The sequence below is a fragment of the Heptranchias perlo genome, chromosome 2 (genome assembly GCF_035084215.1).
Source record: "Heptranchias perlo isolate sHepPer1 chromosome 2, sHepPer1.hap1, whole genome shotgun sequence".
In the NCBI taxonomy this organism is placed as follows: Eukaryota; Metazoa; Chordata; class Chondrichthyes; order Hexanchiformes; family Hexanchidae; genus Heptranchias; species Heptranchias perlo.
Window position 1 is genome coordinate 118022359 of NC_090326.1, and position 21138 is coordinate 118043496.

General features: G+C 42.3%; 1 protein-coding gene across 4 annotated transcripts in view; it reads left to right on the plus strand.

The window, feature by feature from the left end:
- LOC137342379 (cytoplasmic dynein 1 light intermediate chain 1-like) overlaps positions 1-21138 on the plus strand; it is a 77904-nt gene that overhangs the window by 12040 nt on the left and 44726 nt on the right. For all 4 annotated transcript variants that reach the window (XM_068006317.1, XM_068006328.1, XM_068006309.1 and 1 more), the window contains exons 3-4: positions 8534-8650; positions 9782-10012. In XM_068006317.1, coding sequence (XP_067862418.1) covers positions 8534-8650; positions 9782-10012 — 348 coding nt within the window. The remainder of the gene's footprint in view (positions 1-8533; positions 8651-9781; positions 10013-21138) is intronic.

Genomic DNA, 21138 nt, shown 5'->3' on the forward strand with positions numbered 1-21138 from the left:
CAACCCCTCAGATAATGAAGCAGCCCATGCCCGCATGCAGCAAGACCTGGACAACATTCAGGCTTGGGCTGATAAGTGGCAAGTAGCATTCGTGCCAGAATAGTGCCAGGCAATGACCTTCTCCAACAAGAGAGAGTCTAACCACCTCCCCTTGACATTCAACGGCATTACCATCACCGAATCCCTTACCATCACCGAATCCCCCACCATCAACATCCTGGGGGTCACCATTGACCAGAAACTTAACTGGACCAGCCACATAAATACTGTGGTTACAAGAGCAGGTCAGAGGCTGGGTATTCTACAGTGAGTGACTCACCTCCCGACTCCCCAAAGCTTTCCCACCATCTACAAGGCACAAGTCAGGAATGTGATGGAATACTCTCCACTTGCCTGGATGAGTGCAGCTCCAACAACACTCAAGAAGCTCGACGCCATCCAGGACAAAGCAGCCCGCTTGATTGGTACCCCGTCCACTACCCTAAACATAGAAAATAGGAGCAAGAGTAGGCCATTCGGCCCTTCAGGCATGCTCCGCCATTCAAAATGATTATGGCTGATCGTCTGACTCAGTACCCTGTTCCTGCTTTTTCCCCATATCCCTTGATCCCTTTAGCATTAAGAAATATATCTATCTCCTTCTTGAATACATCTAATGACTTGGCCTCCATTGCCTTCTGTGGTAGAGAATTCCACAGGTTCACCACCCTCTGAGTGAAGAAATTTCTCCTCACCTCGGTTCTAAATGGTATACCCCGTATCCTGAGACTGTGACCCCTGGTTCTGGACTCCGCAGCCATCAGGAACATCCTCCCTGCATCTAGTCTTGTCTATTCCCGTTAGAATTTTATGTTTCGATGAGATCACCTCTCATTCTTCTAAACTCTAGTGAATATAGGCCTAGTTGACCCAATCTCTCCTCATACTTCAGTCCTGCCAGCCCATGAATCAGTCTGGTAAACCTTCGTTTCACTCCCTCCATGGCAAGGACATCCTTCCTCAGATAAGGAGACCAAAACTGCACACAGTACTCCAGATGTGGTCTCACCAAGGCCCTGTACAACTGCAGTAAGACATCCCTGTTCCTGTACTCAAATCCTCTTGCAATGAAGGCCAACATACCATTCGCCTTCCTAATTGCTTGCTGCACCTGAATGCTCGCTTTCAGCGACTGGTGTACAAGGACACCCAGGTCTCGTTGCACCTTCCCTTTTCCCAATCTATCACCATTCAGATAATAATCTGCCTTTCTGTTTTTACAACCCACGTGGATAACCTCACATTTATCCACGTTATACTGCATCTGCCATGTTCTTGCCCACTCACCCAACTTGTCTAAATCACATTGGAGCCTCTTTACATCCTCCTCACAGTTCACATTCCACCCCAGCTTTGTGTCGTCTGCAAACTTGGAAATGTTACATTTAGTTCCCTCATCCAAATCATAAATCACTCCCTTCACCATCTACAGGATGCACTGCAGCAACTCACTTCTTTGACAGCACCTCCCAAACCCGCAACCTCTACCACAAGGGCAGCAGGTACATGGGAACAACACCACCTGCACATTCCCCTCCAAGTCACACACCATCCAGACTTGGAAATATATTGCCATTCCTTCATCGTCGCTGGGTCAAAATCCTGGAACTCCCTTCCTAACAGCACTGTGGGAGAACCTTCACCATATGGACTGCAGCGGTTCAAGAAGGCGGCTCACCGCCGCCTTCACTAGGGCAATTAGGGATGGGCAATAAATGCTGGCCTTGCCAGCGACGCCCATATCCCATGAACGAATTTTTAAAAACCTTGTTAAATGATGGGCCAGAATTTGCTGGCAAATGGTACAGCAACTTCAGGCGAGGGGGAGATCCATGGTTAAACTCAAATATCCAAAAGTCGTTGTCCAAGGTGCCATTAGCTTTGCGAAAACGGCATCTCACCATCTGCCTCACCATTGAAATACATTGAATGGTGTGAAGTTGCAGTATTTGCGCAGTAGATACAAACTAAACTCGCCACAGAAAGTTAAGTCTTGTCCATTCCATTCTAAGTACACTTTTAATGACGTGATAAGCGTTAATTACTGCAAGTCAACCTCTTTGGCACTGAAAATTAAGTATTACAAGTGTGGAGTCTCATTCCTTCATATTTTAATTGTTGCTGGGAGATTTTAAAAATGTTAAATTATAAATGTTTTTAAAAATTACTTTTTTCTTTCAGTTCCTTTTTTCTCTCTTCGTCCAATCTTTCTTTCCCTCTCTTTTTGTACCTGATTTGGCATTGAGTTCACTTACTCTAATTTACACTTCCTTCTCAGTCCTTGGTTAATTTCATAATCCTTCAATCTGATCGGTTAAGGAGATGCATAGTTGCTTGCCCTGTTCACTCAGGTCCCAACTGCCCTCTTTCCCTCACCACACCGTTATCTGCTCGCATTTTCAGCAACTTGCCATGCAAAACATTTTAAAACCTATACGTGCAAGGGCAAGTCTAACTAACGGCAGATGCTGTTCGATGCCCTGCCACAGCAAATTATGACCTGATATATATTTGATATTTTATTTTCTAACAGATGTGTGTTTGGTTAGTTTTGTACTTACTAAAATATAGCAATATGTGATTTGAATTACTTCCTATGTACATTGTGGATGTGTTGTTGTCCTGAATTTTGTACTTCTACAGTTTTTGGGTATGTACCATGATTTCATATTTCTTGAACCACCACCATCATATGCTATTGAGGGAGAAGGGCATTGTCTAGACACAGGCTTGTGATGACATAAGGTTTCTGGCCCCCAAGGACTTGAGTCCAAACTGTTCATGGGTAAACAACCAGTGTTTAGATTGTTGAGTATGCTGTATTCTTTCAGTATGATCATGAGTAGTTGAAAAGTAGGATTGTTGCCTTGAAAATTTAAGTTTAATAAACTTAATCTTAAAGTGGCTAATAATACTTGGAAGTTATATTTGACAATGAGTCCTCTTTATATATTAAAAAAAAAATGAGGTGATTATATGTAAATGTACTGCACACTAGAAGGCAATTGAAAGTTAAGGCCATAATTTAAAGGGTTCTGATGACCTGAATTGCAAGAGCAACTATTAGAACATTAAGGATTTAACAATAACAATATTTCTTCATAGATTTGTCTTTTAAAGTGTATAATCACTTGTGCTGAAGCTCAGTACATATGATATGAGATTTGCTTCTGACTGGATGCAGTTTGGGGTGGTAGAAAACAATGCCAACTTCTAATATAATTCAGGTGCCAAGTTACCAAAAAATGAAGTAGTGTGGGACCACTTCTAATGGGGGTCTCATACCATTTCACCTTCATATTGGCCCCATGGTCATAGTTTTTACATCAAGCAATATAATCATTTGCATATGCCGAAACACATGAATTGGCTTCAAAATTACTTCAGTTTGTGGTATATATTGTTGTCTCCACCTAAAGAATCCTATGCATAACCCTGTATCTAGCTATATTCCTCATATAAAATTGTGCACAGACCTTTATGCCTATTGTAGGTGCTCTTTGGTCACCAGAGAAATATTTTTAAATAAGGTCTGTATAAATTCTGTCTGCTCAGAAAAAAACAAAAGTGAAGCTAAAGCAGATTGCCAATGTCTTTTGGACCCTGAGGTGTCCTGTCTTAGAAAAAACTAGGTTTTTTTCCTCCAATTTTTGACCCCTCCTGTCCCGAAGATAACCCACAATTCTAGAGACACCAGCATCTCTCTAGCACATAATCCAAGTGCATTTCATCATGCATTCATCTACTTTGTGAGTGTTGACAGGCTATTTCACCATGGAGGAGCATTCTAGCCAATTTTGAATATGGTGCAAATTACCCAGAAATATTACTGAAAATGGACAGAAAAAGACCGGCTGATTCATCGAGCCTGCCCCACAGTCACAATGCCTTAAGCATCATAATTCACAATAACCCACACCGCCCAACAGCCAATTAATTTCCTGGGAAAGATTTAAAAACTCAGTGCTAATTTAGGGGTGGGGAAAGTCTGGTAAATTCCTCTTTGATGCCGTAGGGCGATCAAAACTAGTCCAGGAGACCACATTGACTATGATTTATATAATTCCAGCTGTGATATCTGCCCCAGCCAGGAACTGGTCCATCTCCCTTTTGAAGGTATGCAGCAAATCAGCACTCATCGCACAAGCCAGCAACTTCTTCAATAGGTCTCCTATCCTCTGGGAAAAGAACCTCTTGACATCTAACCTAGTTGTTCCCTTTTGTAACTTATACACGTAACTCCTGGTCCTCCCTAACCTATCTAATTGAAAAATCTGTCAATATCCACATATTTCTAGTCCCGCATTATTTTAAACGCCCCTGTCAGATCACCCTGGAGTCTACACATCTCTGAAGTAATTAGATCCAGCTTTCTAAACCTATTTGACAAGTTAAGATGTTTTAAGCTTGCTATCATTCTTGTGGCCCTCGTCCAAAGCCCCTATATCACCCACCGTGTAAGGGGGACCAAAACTAGACAGAAAATTCGAAATGAGGCCTAGCCAAAGTCTTATGCAAGGATAAAATGGTTTGTTTTGTTTTATATTGAAACACCTGGCAGTATAATCTTGTACCCTATTTACTGGCTATCCTTTCACGCAGTTGATCATGAATCTTAAGAGAATTGCGTATTATGCCGAGATCTTTTTCTTTCTCAGCAGGCTACGGTTCTGTACCTAAAGGGTGTTGATCCTGCCCATGTGCATAATGCTACATTTATCTAAGTTAAATATTATGTGCCAAATGCGGGCCCTTTTCCCCACTGCATTAAGATGCGCTTTGAGTAGTTTAGTCTCAACCACAGTCACAGTGTTAAGTGATTAACTTTTATTTGAATGATGCAGGGAAATAACATGCCTTATATTTAATAAGGATGTCTTTGTGTTGCTCCACAGGATGGGAGCTGGGTTAATGTCTGTTTTTACCCTGCAGCTGGTACAGCACAGAGTTCAGGAACATGGCATTGAGAACATTCAGTATGGTGCAAAAAAAACTTTGCGTTGTACGATTGTTTAGTGTGATACTGAGCCATTCCAATCAAACCAAATTTGTTCTCTGGTTTATGCTTTATCGTTTGATATCATCTGGGGCTAGGGAGGGGAAAAGCCAACCAGGGTTCCTGACAGTTGATGACAGGAATTGGCAATGATTTTTTTCTCACATACCACTGTTGAATACCCTGTTAACCCTGACTGTCCAGGTGCCCACATGAGTAAATTACTGTTACCACCCCAGCATGAATCATTGCCTACAGGAGAAGAGAGAATAAATTGGAGGGACAAATATATAAATGGTAATTTTCTGACTTTGCACTCCCAGCAAGGAGCCTCATAAATGATTGGATCGTCATGTGCAGCGTATGCCTGAATTCCCAGCAATCAAGGCCTCCTGCCAGAATCGTGAAGTCAGAAAATTATTCCTGTGGTATAGAGTATCTATGTCATGGGTATCTTCGCTTGTGCTCATTCCTGACTTTATTCTTGTGAATTATTGTGTTGTTATTTGAGGATGTGTTTATCATATTTTTATGTTAGCCATGAGGTTACAGCTTCTAATATTTTATTAAAATTAGTGCACCTTCTTTAGTGTTGCTCATGTAAATTCAGCGGAGACAATGAACATGTGTTTTGTTTACTGCATGTGGGTGTTTTGGTTTGGCTTTTTTAAATTTTATTTTTCTCTCCCTCTCTTTCTTTTCCATTTTGTTTCTGTTTTTGTCTCCTTGTCTTTTGTTTTTATGTGGATAGTGGGTGGGTGTGCAGGTTGGAAGCGCAGTGAAGGGAGAGTGACATGGGTGCCAGCTGGAGTCAGATTTGAAATATGGTCTCAGAATTGGTTGACAGAGAGTAGGGATAAAGGGGTCTTTTTCCGGGTGGCAGGCAGTGACTAGTGGGGTACCGCAGGGATCAGTGCTTGGGCCCCAGCTATTCACAATATATATCAATGATTTGGATGAGGGAACGGAATGTAACATTTCCAAGTTTGCAGACGACACAAAGCTGGGGTGGAATGTGAGCTGTGAGGAGGATGCAAAGAGGCTCCAATGTGATTTCGACAAGTTGGGTCAGTGGGCAAGAACATGGCAGATGCAGTATAACGTGGATAAATGTGAGGTTATCCACTTTGGTTGTAAAAACAGAAAGACAGATTATTATCTGAATGGTGATAGATTGGGAAAAGGGGAAGTGCAACGAGACCTGGGTGTCCTTGTACACCAGTCGCTGAAAGCGAGCATTCAGGTACAGCAAGCAATTAGGAAGGCGAATGGTATGTTGGCCTTCATTGCAAGAGGATTTGAGTACAGGAACAGGGATGTCTTACTGCAGTTATACAGGGCCTTGGTGAGACCACATCTGGAGTATTGTGTGCAGTTTTGGTCGTCTTATCTGAGGAAGGATGTCCTTGCCATGGAGGGAGTGCAACAAAGGTTTACCAGACCGATTCCTGGGATGGTAGGACTGACTTATGAGGGGAGATTGGGTCGACTAGGCCTATATTCACTAGAGTTTAGAAGAATGAGAGGTGATCTCATCGAAACATATAAAATTCTAACAGGACTAGAAAGACTAGATGCAGGGAGGATGTTCCTGATGGATGGGGAATCCAGAACCAGGGGTCAGAGTCTCAGGATACGGGGTATGCCATTTAGAACCGAGATGAGGAGAAATTTCTTCACTCAGAGGGTGGTGAACCTGTGGAATTCTCTACCACAGAAGGCAGTGGAGGCCAAGTCATTAAATATATTCAAGAAGGAGATAGATATGTTTCTTAATGCTAAAGGACTCAAGGGATATGGGGGAAAAGCGGGAACAGGGTACTGAGTTAGACGATCAGCCATGATCATTTTGAATGGCGGAGCATGCCTGAAGGGCCGAATGGCCTACTCTTGCTCCTATTTTCTATGATTCCATGGTGGCAAACTGGATGAATGGGAGAGAATGTGGTAGAGGATGGAGATGAGCTTCTGGCTTGGACTAGGACCTTTGGTAAGTGTTAGCAAGAGTTGGTAGTGGGTGGGGTAAGATTGAGACTATCATGGCAAATGTGTGGGGGAGGATAGAACATTTTGAGAGCAAGGGTGAGTGAAGAACTGGACTCTAATGGGACCAGGAGGAGGCGGGGATGGATGGAGAGATGGTTGAAGAATCGTGTGAGCATAATGCAAGGTTTGGTACCTGAAATTTGTTCTTGGAGATTATAGTACAAGTGTTACAAAAACAATTGTGCCTGGAGCCAAGCTGAAAATTGGTGCGTGTTCAGGCTGCATGCTAGTCGCAAAACTTGTATAGATAGATACAAAGAAACAAACTAGTGAAGAGTGAAGTTCGTACAAAAATCAGTTGTGAGTATTAGAAAAGGTAAGGGCATGATTATTGAATTGCAGATGGCCGCAATAGGAAGCTTAAAATAATATTTTTTAAATGGTATTTGTAAAAGACTAGATAGGATCTTCAAGGGAAATGTTGGGTGGAAATATTGAATTGTCAGATGTGTTAATGGAATTTTTCATAAAGATTTTGGACAAATTCCAAGTATAGTTCTTTTAAAAAGCAACAATGGATTGCAGTTGTTTTAAGTTATATGCAGTATCTTGTTTGTTTGTGTGTAAGTGAGTGGTGCACAGTCCAGAAGAGCACGATGTATTCCTGTATTTCCTTTTTCAATGTAATGGTAGGGCGAGAGCCAGTTGCCTAATAGTTCCATTTAGATGTGATGGTGAGATTGGTGGCAGGATAGGAGTAGGTTGGATATTCGAATATACTTTGATCTTGAAAAATGTCCCAGCAGAAAGTATGTGATATTTACATGGCTTATTTTGCTATTGATAGTAAACTGATGTAAAAGAAGCAGTGCCACTCTCAGCAGAAGCCACATACAGCACCAAACAAAGTGATTTTTGCAGGTGTCTCCAGAGGCAAAAGCACCTCTCAGAATCAGAGGTGGCCATGCTTGCTGGCTGCTTTCAGCTGAGTAGCTTAGCTCACTTGTACATGCTAGCAAAGTGGGCTTGCCGTCTTATATGGACCTTTGTCCATTATTAGAGGAGATACAGCGACATAGTTATGTACAATTGTTTTAAAGTGATACTAGAAATTTATAGAAACCATCCACATTGTATGCAGTATAATTTCTAATGCATCCATAACATGGAACTGCAGTTGCAGAACTGATTCCTGAAGTGGTTCTACAAGATAAATGTGCAACAAAATGGCCAATTCTAGGCTATTAAGTTAACTAGTTGCTTAGTAGTTCCAAATTTACCAGGGTAATTTGAACTTTTTATATATTGTAAAAAAAAACTATGCTGATTCTATTTTTTTTAACAGAAAAGGGAGAACTTTTAAATGTGTTTGTGATGAGCAAGTAACCTTTTTTTGGTAGCCGAACAAGGTGTGAAATTCAAAGTGTTAGGGTGTGTTGGTTAGATTTTGGTGTGATTCAGTTTCTGTAGATGTGCTGATTTTTTTTTTCCACCCCCTTCCTGTATTTCCAGGAGAAGATGGATCTGGTAAAACCACTTTAATAGCAAAATTACAAGGAGTAGAGGACTACAAGAAAGGGAGAGGAATGGAGTTTTTGTACCTTGATGTTCATGATGAAGACATTGATGGTAAGTGCCATACTATAGTTGGAAAACTTGTTTATTTTTTTCATTAATATCGCAACATGCTTTTAATGTGTGCTTGGACACTCTTTCTTGGTTACTCATTTTTCATACAAAAAAAATTGGAAAATGGTGAATATTGCCTCCTAGAATATTCACTGGTAACCTCTATGCAGCCCTTGGCATGATGGAGCATACCATCATCCTCCAACACGTCTCCTTCGTTGTCAAGCTCAGTGGGACTGCCATCCCTTGGTTCCACTCTTACCTATTCAATTGCAACCAAAACATGTCCAGCAGTGGCTTCTCTTACCACTTCTGCACTGTTGTCTTTGGAGTCCCCAAGGGATCCTTAGCCCCCTCTGCCTCATCTACGTGCTTTCCCTTGGCGACATCACCCTCCCCTCCCCTAAGTTTCGTGGCTGCTGAGGTGAAAGGATTGCTGCATGATTGTGACCTGGTTTTCCCTCTGTGCCACTTCATGGCACCATCACCATAGATCATTATTACAGCATGCCTACTAGGAGATGGAATCAAGTTTCAGGCTGCATTTAACCATTGCTGCCACTATGTGTGTCGCCTGTGTGACATACTGTGATTGGGGTGCTTCCGAGAAAGCATCCAACATTACAGTTAGTCAGATATTCACATACCTTAGTTGTGCCATCAAGTCTGCTGTCCCAGATTCTTTTGGGAATAGGAGCCTCCACATGCACTGACCATCTGCCAAAGCAAGTTGTTCACTTTTGTCTGCAGATGAGGGTGTGTTAGCACAGGCAGGTGGGCACAGAGCATCTCTTGTAGCCTGACGTGCCTGGCATTGTTCCATTGGTCTTCCTGTTCTACGCATGTTTATCTGACATGCTTAGAAGAGGATAAATGCATTTAGAGCAATTAGCGCAAAAGCTCATGAAAGCCTATGTGCCCACAGAAAGAAAAACAAAAAAAAGTCCAGAAATTGTTGTTAAACTGCAGAATTTATTTACTTACCTTTTAAGTAACTAAAGTTCTCCACTGATTCCCTAGCAGCCCTGAATATTGCATGACTTTGTTACGAGTATTTTAGATGAAGGTGCAGTCCAGTGATGCAAATTAACTGGTTGTTTTATTTTCCTTCGTGGAATCTTGTATTAACAGATCATACTCGGTGCAATGTTTGGATCTTGGATGGTGACACTTACCATAAAGGTCTCCTGAAGTTTGCAGTTACATCTGATAACATAAAAGACACTCTGCTTATGCTGGTAGTGGATATGTCCCGGCCTTGGATGGTCATGGATTCATTGCAGAAGTGGGCCAATGTTGTTCAAGAACACATTGACAAACTAAAAATACCACCAGAAGAAATGAAGGAAATGGAACAGAGTTGTAAGTACTATACTGTATGTACTTACTTAAATATATGGCAAGTGATAATTGGTTACTGAAATTTTTCAGTGCTCAGAGCATTTTTGCATTAGATCTGATGTACAATGTCCACTTAAAGCCATAATTCCCGATAGTAACAATGCAAAAGTATGTAATATATTTTTTGGCAATATGTCCAAAATTGTATTCTGTTCTCTTCTCCCCCTGCCACCCACCTTGTGTAGTTTAAATAGAGATGGAAACCAGGGAGTGATTACTACCGTGTAAACTCAAGGGGTTCAAATGGCCATTAAAAAAAGCAATGGATGATGTGGTGGATTTTGCCTGTTGCCTTTGGTATTGATGCAATATGTCCACACTGAAGTACTGACATTTGTGACAGAACAGTTATCAATTCAGCAAGAAAATTAAATTTTATATTATGGAGGCAACATAATGTGTATTTTGTTTTGGGCCAGGAAGAGCTAGTCTTGAACTCCTGGAATTGAAGTCTGCCTTGTTTGTATTGCCTGCTGTGTAAACACTGTTCACATTACCTAAATATTTCAATACCTTGAGTTAAATTCTATGCTGCTATGTTTTCAACTGGGATCCTTTTGAAAACGGTCATTACTGTAAACTGCAGTTCAATATGGAATAATTTTGGTCTCATCCAAAACAGATTTTGTAGAACTGATAATTGGCATCCATATTGTTATGTGCAACCTACATCACTGGTTTATAAACAATATTAGAGAATGCAGATCCAGCTATCTCTTCACAATAGTTAACTGTTTTAACTGGGAGTTGAAAGTGTTAGATTAGATTAAAGTACCTGGGGTATTTTAGCTTTTATATGTATTCTATAAAACATATTAAACTTAGATGCCTACTTGAATCCCTTTTTCCGTAGAAAAAATGTTAATATGCATATTGGATCTGTTGACTTGTAGTGTACTAGATACTAAATTGGATCAAAGCAGGAACTATGATCAGATGATTATAGATCATCATGGGGCAACAGCCAACAGCACTAAATGTACTTCCTGAATAATACGCACAGTACAAAGCATTGTCTTCACCATTTCCTAAAATACATCTTTGTAATCTACCAGCTGTTTCGGGAGAAAAATATCTTATTCTAGTTTTGGTTCCCCAAAGATGTTTGCTTCAGTAACAAACATTTATTCTAGTGTATTTCTCATTTATTTTTCTATTAAAAAATTACTCAGGCTGTTAGAGTAACTATCTTGGCTTGTTTTTACACAGTTGCTTTACTTGCTTTCTTCTCCTGGGAGAAATTGGAGAGTGTGAAGGAGGAAGGAAGGTTTGTGTTGTGTGAGCTTCCAAGAATGGACCCTAGACTACTTGGCATTTTCCAGTTCAAAGTCAAGGTTGAATATCACCCATTTGGATTGGAATGCTTTTCAGTTCAAGTTCTTCAGCTTATTGAGAAGGCTGCACTCCATCACAGCTGGTCTGGGTGGGGGTGGGGGTCCCCTTGCTCCTCATAGTGATGAGAACTGTGATAGTCTTCATATTACAGTGGCCCTTCATGCTCCAGTGTATAGACCCAACAACCACTGGGCAGGGTCTTTTGTAATTGCAAGGCTGGTCGTGCCCAAAGCCACTTGTTTGCTTTTCTTTTGCAGAACAATGGACAGAATCCCCAAAATACTAGTATGCAACACAATTTGACTTATTCACTCACTGTGACCCTGGTTCTTGTAATATCCCAAGTCACCATGCAGCATGGCTGAATAGGAGGCATGACAAGAATATGTGTAAGAGGGTGCATTTCTGCCCACAGCCCCGCCGGCATTCCTCAGGTAGGGAGAGAGGAAATTTGTGGTGTTTGTGTAATGTGGTATGTACGCTATAAAATTCAGTTGCCCCATTTACTTTTTGCTGCAAGTGGTATCTCCGACCTGTCCTCTTGTTTCGGGACTGCCTGAGCCTCTCGACCAAGATAAACCAATTGCTTTAATCAACAACAACTTGCATTTATATAGTGCCTTTAACGTAGTAAAATGTCCCAAGGTGCTTCACAGGAGCGTTAACAAAATTTGACACCAAGTCACAAAAGGAGATATTAGGCCAGGTGACCACAAGCTTGGTCAAAGAGGTAGGTTTTAAGGAGCTTCTTAAAGGTGGAGAGAGGTTTGGGGACCTTAGGGTCTAGGTAGCTGAAGGCACGGGTGCCAATGGTGGCGTGATTAAAATCAGGGATGCGCTAGAGGTAAGTATTGGAGGAACGCAGAGATCTCGGAGGGTTGTAGAGCTGGTGGAGGTTACAGAGAAAGGGAGGGGCGAGGCCATGGAGGAATTTGAAAACCAGAATAAGAATTTTAATATCGAGGCATTTCCGGACTGGGAGCCAATGTATGTCAGTGAGCAAAGGGGTGATGGGTGAACGGGACTTGGTGTGAGTTAGGATACGGGCAGCAGAGTTTTGGATGAACTCTAGTTTATGGAGGGTGGAAGATGGGAGGTCAGCCAGGAGAGCATTGGAATAGTCGAGTCTAGAGGTAACAAAGGCATGGATGAGGGTTTCAGAAGCAGATGAGTTGAGGCAGGGGCGGAGACGGGCAAGGTTACGGAGGTGGAAGTAGGCAGTCTTGGGGCTGGAGCGGATATGTGGTTGGGAGTTCATCTCAGGGTCAAGTAGGACGCCAAGGTTGCGAATGGTCTGTTTCAGCCTCAGACAGTGGCTAGAGAGAGGGGTGGAGTCGGTGGCTAGGGAACAGAGTTTGCGGCGGGGACCATAGAGTCATAGAATGGTTACAGCAGGGAAGAAGGCCATTCGGCCCATTGAGTCCGTGCCGGCTCTCTGCAAGAGCAATCCAGCTAGTCCCACTCCCCAGCCATTTCCCCGTAGCCCTGAAAATTTTTTCCCTTCAAGTACTCATCCAATTCCCTTTTGAGAGCCACGATTGAATCTGCCTCAACTACTACCTCAGGCAGTGCATTCCAGATCATAACCACTCGCTGTGTAGAAAAGGTTTTCCTCATGTCGCCTTTGGCTCTTTTGCCAATCACCTGAAATCTATGTCCTCTGGTTCTTGACCCTTCTGCCAATGGGAACAGTTTCTCTCTATCTCCTCTGTCTAGACCCTTCATGATTTTGAATACCTCCATCGAATCTCCTCTCAACCTCCTATGCTCTAAGGAGAACAATCCCAGTTTCTCCAGTCTATCCATGTAACTGAAGTCCTTCATCCCTGGAACCATTATAGCAAATCTCTTCAGCGCCCTCTCTAAGGCCTTCACATCCTTCCGAAAGTGCGGTGCCCAGAACTGGACACAATACTCCAGTTGTGGCCGAACCAGTTTTTAATAAAGGTTCATCATAACTTCCTTGCTTTTGTACACTATGCCTCTATTTATAAAACCCAGGATCCGGTATGCTTTTTTAACCGCTTTCTCAACCTGCCCTGCCACCTTCAAAGATTTGTGCACATGTACCCCCAGTTCTCTCTGTTGCTGCACCCCTTTCGGAATTGTACCCTTTAATTTATATTGCTTCTCCTCGTTCTTCCTGCCAAAATCTATCACTTCGCACTTCTCTGCGTTAAATTTCATCTGCCATGTGTCCGCCCATTCGACCAGCCTGTCTATGTCCTCTTGAAGTCTATCACTATCCTCCTCACTGTTCACTACACTTCCAACTTTTGTCATCTGCAAATTTTGAAATTGTGCCCTGTACACTCAAGTCATTAATATATATCAAGAAAAGCAGTGGTCCAAGTACCGACCCCTGGGGAACACCACTGTATACCTCCCACCAGTACGAAAAACAACCATTCACCATTACTCTCTGTTTCCTGTCACTTAGCCAATTTTGTGTCCATGCTGCCACTGCCCCTTTTATTCCATGGGCTTCAACTTTGATGACAAGCCTATTATGTGGCACGTTATCAAACAGCTTTTGGAAGTCCATATATACCACATCAACCGTATTGCCCTCATCGAAAAACTCAATCAAATTAGTTAAACATGATTTGCCTTTAACAAATCCGTGCTGGCTTTCCTTAATTAATCCACGCTTGTCCAAGTGACTGTTAATTTTGTCCCGGATTATCGTTTCTAAAAGTTTCCCCACCACTGAGGTGAAACTGACTGGCCTGTAGTTGCTGGGTTTATCCTTACACTCTTTTTTTGAACAAGAATGTAACATTTGCAATTCTCCAGTCCTCTGGCACCACCCCCATATCTAAGGATGATTGGAAGATTATGGCCAGTACCTCTGCAATTTCCACCTGTACTTCCCTGAGCAACCTGGGATGCATCCCATCCGGACCGGGTAACTTATCTACTTTAAGTACAGCTAGTCTTTCTAATACCTCCTCTATCAATTTTTAGCCCATCCAGTATCTCAACTACCACTTCTTTTACTGTGACTTTGGCAGCATCTTCCTTGATAAACACAGTTGCAAAGTGCTCATTTAGTACCTCAGCCATGCCCTCTGCCTTCATGCGTAGCTCTCCTTTATGGTCCCACCCCTCCTCTTACTACCCATTTACTGTTTATATGCCTAAAGAAGACTTTTGGATTCCCTTTTATGCAAGCTGCCAGTTTATTCTCATACTCTCTCTTTGCCCCTCTTATTTCCTTTTTCACTTCCCCTCTGAACTTTCTATATTCTGCCTGGTTCTTGTATTATCAATCTCACTTCTGTCATTTGCCCCTTTTTTTCTGCTTCATTTCACTTTCTATCTCTTTCGTCATCCAGGGAACTCTGGCTTTAGTTGCCCTATCTTTCTCCCTTGTCAGAATGTACCTAGACTGTACCTGAACCATCACTTCTTTAAAGGCTGCCTATTGTTCAATTACAGTTTTGCCTGCCAATCTTTGATACCAATTTATCTGGGCCAGTTCTGTTCTCATCCCACTGAAATTGGCCCTCCTCCAATTGAGTATTTTAACTCTAGAATGCTCCTTGTCCTTTTCTGTAGCTAATCTAAACCTTATGATACTATGATCGCTATTCTCTATATGTTCCCCCACTGACACTTGCTCCACTTGGCCCACCTCATTCCCCAGAACCAGATCCAGCAATGCCTCCTTCCTCATTGGGCCGAAAACGTACTGGTAAAGAAAGTTCTCCTGAACACACTTCAAAAATTCCTTCCCCTCTTTGCCCTTTACATATTACTATCCCAGTCTATATTAGGATAGGTGAAGTCCCCCATTATCACTACTTTATGGCTCTTGCACCTCTCTGAAATTTCCCTGCAAATTTGCTCCTCTATATCCTTCCCAATAGTTGGTGGCCTGTAGATTATACCCTGTAGTATAATGGCACCTCTATTGTTTCTTAACTCTAACTAAATAGATTCTTGTAAACAATTTTACAACACCAAGTTATAGTCCAGCAATTTTATTTTAAATTCACAAGCTTTCGGAGGCTTCCCCCTTCGTCAGGTGAACGATGTGAAATCTTTCACATCGTTCACCTGACGAAGGGGGAAGCCTCCGAAAGCTTGTGAATTTAAAATAAAATTGCTGGACTATAACTTGGTGTTGTAAAATTGTTTACAATTGTCAACCCCAGTCCATCACCGGCATCTCCACATCATAAATAGATTCTGTCCTTGACTCCTCCAGGACATCCTCTCTCTCCAGCACTGCAATATTCTTCTCAATCATTACTGCCACCCCAATCCCCACCCCCACTCTTTTCTTTCCTTTCCTTTCTTTCACCTTGTATCCAGGAATATTTAGTACCCAATCCTGCCCTTTTTTGAGCTAGGTCTCCCTTATCGCCACAATATCAAATACTCATGTGGCTAATTGTGCCTGCAGCTCACCAACTTTGTTAACTTCGCTTCGTGCGTTTACACACAGACACTGTAAACCTATCAATGGCTTCGGTCTTCCCAAAATTTAGTTGGAGGAAATTTTTGCTCATCCAGTACGGACAAGCAGTGTGACAAATGAGGGACAGTGGAGGGTTCAGTGGTGAGGTAGAGCTGGGTGTCGTCAGCTTACACGTGGAACCTGATGTTGTGTTTTCAGATGATCCTAAAACATGCATTTCTCTCTCTGCAAACACAACCATGCCAAGAAATCTTAATATATCAATGTAATCCTCACAGGCACCATGTAATCAGAATGTACAGTGACTTCATAAAATATGTGGGTGTAAGCTATTGGAAATACAATTTTTTTTTAAAAAAGGATCTCTAGTGAATTGCAGAAATATGGTTTTTGACATTGGGTAGTGACTCCAGCATCTCTGATTTGTTTTATTTTTCAGTACTCCAAGACATGTTGGCAATTCAGCAGCCTTCACTGCAAATCGTACTTCTGCTAAATGTTACTAAATTATGCTTTTAACTGGGTGAAATCTGTATTGCAGGAATAGTATCAGTCTAGACAAATGTCTTTTAAAAATGAGCTTTTTTCCCTGCATATTCTAAGTGACTTAACCAGATGCTTGTTGCAAATTAAAATAATTTTAAAGACTCATTTTGAAGTACTGAAGATTCATCAAAACAAATATGAAGTTGAAGATAATTGTTTCTGTGACTGAGTTCTTGATGACTTTCATTAATGCACAATGTTGTGCCTTGTTGCCTTCTCCAAAGAGTTTCCCAAAATGATACGTGACTCCATTAGCAGAGGCTCAGGCTCGATGGGCTGAATGGCCTCCTTTTGTGCTGTAATGATTCTATTATTTTCTGACTATATGTAACAAAAGTGTACTTAGTACTTCCTTCATATTCCAGAGCCACTTGAGCAACTTGGTGCTGTGGCGTCCACCCCATTTAGGTTGCAGGGTGTATATAAACTTTCACACTGATAACACCCAAACTGTGCGTGCTGTTGAAGACTGGCTTCTGTGATGGTAGGGATATCGGGAGGAGGCAGAGATGGATCATCCACTCGGCACTTCTGGCTGAAGATGGTTGCAAACGCTTCAGCCTTGTCTTTTGCACTCACGTGCTGGACTCCACCATAATTGAGGATGGGGATGTTCACAGAGCCTTCTCCTCCTGGTAGTTGTTTAATTGTCCCACCACCATTCATGACTGGATGTGGCAGGACTGCAGAGCTTTGATCTGATCCGTTGGTTGTGGAATCGCTTAGCTCTGTCTATAGCATGTTGCTTCCGCTGTTTATGCATGCATGTGGTCCTGAGTTGTAGCTTCACCAGGTTTGGCACCTCATTTTTAGGTACGCCTGGTGCTGCTCCTGGCATGCTCCTTCTGCACTCCTCATTGAGGAGGGTTGGGTCCATGTTCGTTGGGGAGGGTTGCTGCAGGTAGGCTTGTTGGGCCTGGGGAAAACACACCTGCTCCTCCGGGCCACAAGATGTGCCAGAAAGGCACTTACCTGCAGTTTCGGGCCTTCTCTCCTCCTCTCCTTGGAGTCTATTATTAAGGAGACAGTAGCGGAACATTTGGATAAAACATAATTTAATAGGACAAAGTCAGCATGGCTTTACGAAGGGGAAGTCATGTCTGACAAATTTGCTTGAGTTCTTTGAGGACATAACGTACAGGGTGGATAAGGGGAACCAGTGGACGTAGTGCATTTAGACTTCCAGAAGGCATTCGATAAAGGTGCCACATAAAAGATTATTGCTCAAGATAAAGAATCACTGGGATTGGGGGTAATATTCTGGGCATGGGTGGAGGATTCGTTATCTAACAGGAAGCAGATGAGTTGGGATAAATGGTTCATTCTCGGACTGGCAACCAGTAGCCAGTGGTGTTCCGCAGGGGTCGGTGCTGGGTCCCCAACTCTTTACAATCTATATTAACGATTTGGAGGAGGAGGACCGAGTGTAACATATCAAAGTTTGCAGATGATACAAAGATGGGAGGGAAAGTAGAGAGTGAGGAGGACATAAAAAAACCTACAAGGGGATATAGACAGGCTGGGTGAGTGGGCGGAGATTTGGCAGATGCAATACAATATTGGAAAATGTGAGGTTATGCACTTTGGCAGGAAAAATCAAAGAGCAAGTTATTATCTTAATGGCGAGAAACTGGAAAGTACTGCAGTACAAAGGGATCTGGGGGTCCTAGTGCAAGAAAATCAAAAGTTAGTATGCAGGTGCAGCAGGTGATCAAGAAGGCCAACGGAATGTTGGCGTTTATTGCTAGGGGGATAGAATATAAAAACAGGGAGGTATTGCTGCAGTTATATAAGGTATTGGTGAGACCGCACCTGGAATACTGCATACAGTTTTGGTCTCCATACTTAAGAAAAGACAAACTTGCTCTCAAGGCAGTACAAAGAAGGTTCACTCGGTTAATCCCGGGGATGAGGGGGCGGACATATGAGGAGAGGTTGAGTAGATTGGGACTCTACTCGTTGGAGTTCAGAAGAATGAGAGGCGATCTTATTGAAACATATAAGATTGTGAAGGGGCTTGATCGGGTGGATGCGGTAAGGATGTTCCCAAGGATGGGTGAAACTAGAACGAGGAGGGCATAATCTTAGAATAAGGGGCTGCTCTTTCAAAACTGAGATGAGGGGAAACCTCTTCACTCAGAGGGGTGGTAGGTCTGTGGAATTTGCTGCCGCCAGGAAGCTGTGGAAGCTACATCATTGAATAAATTTAAAACAGAAATAGACAGTTTCCTAGAAGTAAAGGGAATTAGGGGTTACGGGGAGCGGGCAGGAAATTGGACATGAATTTAGATTTGAGGTTAGGATCAGATCAGCCATGATCTTATTAAATGGCGGAGCAGGCTCGAGGGGGGCCGATTGGCCTACTCCTGCTCCTATTTCTTATGTTCTTATGTTCTCACGCGGCATGAAGGAGAAGGCCCGGGAATCCCGGCCCCATTGGCTAAAATTGCCAAACCTTTCAAAATGGAGGCCTGTAGCCTCCTCGAAAGGTTTATTAATCATCCCGTCTCCTGGGAGCAGCTTGGTTTGCCCACCCCAGTGAAAACCGGGAAATGGGCGGGTCGGAAGCTGGGTCTGAAATTGGTTGCAATTTTCAATGCCCCCGCCCCCAACCCACTCGTTTTACACAGTTAAAATCCTGCCCATGGTGTCTGGGGCCACCAGCGGCAATTGCTTGCCAAGGATAGCAATCCTACCTCATTTTACATTACAGTTCAACCATCAAAGCTGATGCTGCTGCATGTAGCAATGCTGTACTATGAAGGTGTTATTTAAATATATTAGCAAGAACTTTTGTGTAAGGGTGTTCTATAAGCATATAATGACTATGAACGCTATCACATTTCAGCTATTTCCTGAACGTATGCTGTTGAGCCTCAGTTGTGATGATCAGGTAAGTACACTGAATAACAGCAGCTCACTTGTATCAAGCAAGTTGCAACTTGCTATTCCAATTTCCTCCAAAGTTGCAACTGTTAATGAAGTATTTAGTGGGTAATGTTTGCATTTAGTTGCACAGTGCTCTTGAGTTTTATGGGAAATTAGTCTACAATATGTGTGCTGAGTATCACCTGGTTGGAAATATGTTCTATTTATCAGACTGAGGAGTCCGATTCATGCCAGTAAGTATGTATTAGGTGGTTTCAATGTCATGAAGCAAAACCTTATTTATTTTTAAAGGAAAAGCAGCCAAAGATAAATTTAAAGGTAAATAGGATCCTTCATTAATTTCAGCTTGTAATGTGCATATACTAATTTGACTTTTGCTTAAATGAATGATGTATCTGTGTTGTGAAATAGAAGTTGAAAATCTTTAATTTTCTGCACACATGTATTTTTTATTGTTAACCCATTTGCACATTTACTATTTACAGCTCAGGAGCAAACCTTGTTGAAGGTTTCTAATACTGGATCAATGTCATGAGAATAAGTGATCTGAAGCTCTGCAGATAGTCTAATGAGTAAAAGTGCTCATGTAACACTAGTCATGCCAAACCAAAAGGTCCAGTGCTTGTTTACCAATTGTGCTGAAAAAAGCTGCTCTTGGCCAGGGAGGCAGTTGGGACACTGCAGTGGACCCTAATACCTTTTGGGTTAAGGCAGGGGAGAGCGAGCTAGGGATCCCATTCTTGATCATTATCCCGTGACCCCTGCGGGAAAGCGATTGTCTGTGGACATTGGCTAAGAGAGCAGAATAAAGATCAGCTGTGATTACCAGCCATGACAAAATAGCTTGCTGGTTCACAAATGAAGAATGGCCACTTGGACAAGTTAAGTACAAAACTGCCAGCACTCATAGGATCGTATCTCAGCAAGAGTTAGCATCTTCAGAAGGAGGAGAAAAATTGGAGGATAAACAAAAAGAAAAATGGGCTTAAAAAGCCAATGATCCTGGTTTATCTCAGTCCTTCATATAGTCACGAGAAAATTGTATGTTATCTGATGGCTGTCTGAACCACTTATCTTTTGTTTTACTTTTTAAGCTCTGATTTTTGGAATAGAACAATTTGGTTTTGCCAACAGTGCCACACAGTGTCAAGAACCCACTACTACAGTGACAATAATAACTGTCCATTAGGTCACGGCAGCAACAAAAACATTGCAGTTGGCCTGAAGGTGCGGGGGGGTGGCAGCAGCAACGGGGAAAATCAGCCACAGTGCTAATCTTAATTGCTAACCAGTCACCCTGCTGAAAAATACTCATGTTTTAGAAAACTGAATACAGAAGCAACAGATGCCAAACAGCAAGACAGTATTGTGTGACTAAATGGATATAGTCTTTACTCTATTTGTCACCATTAGCAAATATTATAAGGTTTTCTTGATAATTGGCATTTCAGCTTTTCTAGCCAGGATCACCATGTGATTTCACTAATGCAGTTCACCAAGCCAAGGAGCTCACTGTTTGTACTTGTTGATCTGTATAGCCCCAAAACAGCAAGTCCCAGTCGTCTGTGAAAGTTTTGACTCCAAATCCAAGTAATGTGGGTGTCCTTTAATATGTTTTACTGTAACTGAGATCTACAAAATTATATATATCCACGCCTGCCACCACCGCCCCCCCCCACCCCCCTCCCCCCCCCCACCCCCCCCCCCCCCCCCACCCCAAAACTGGGACTGGAGATGATCGCGCCCCTGTCACCGAGCACCCTGCACTCTAATATGTAGAACTGTATAGCAATGTATGACCCTGACTACAAATATTGAGAAATGTGTATTGTAGCATGTACTGTCACAAAACATATCCTGAGAAAGCATGTAAACTTCTGCAAAATGTTAA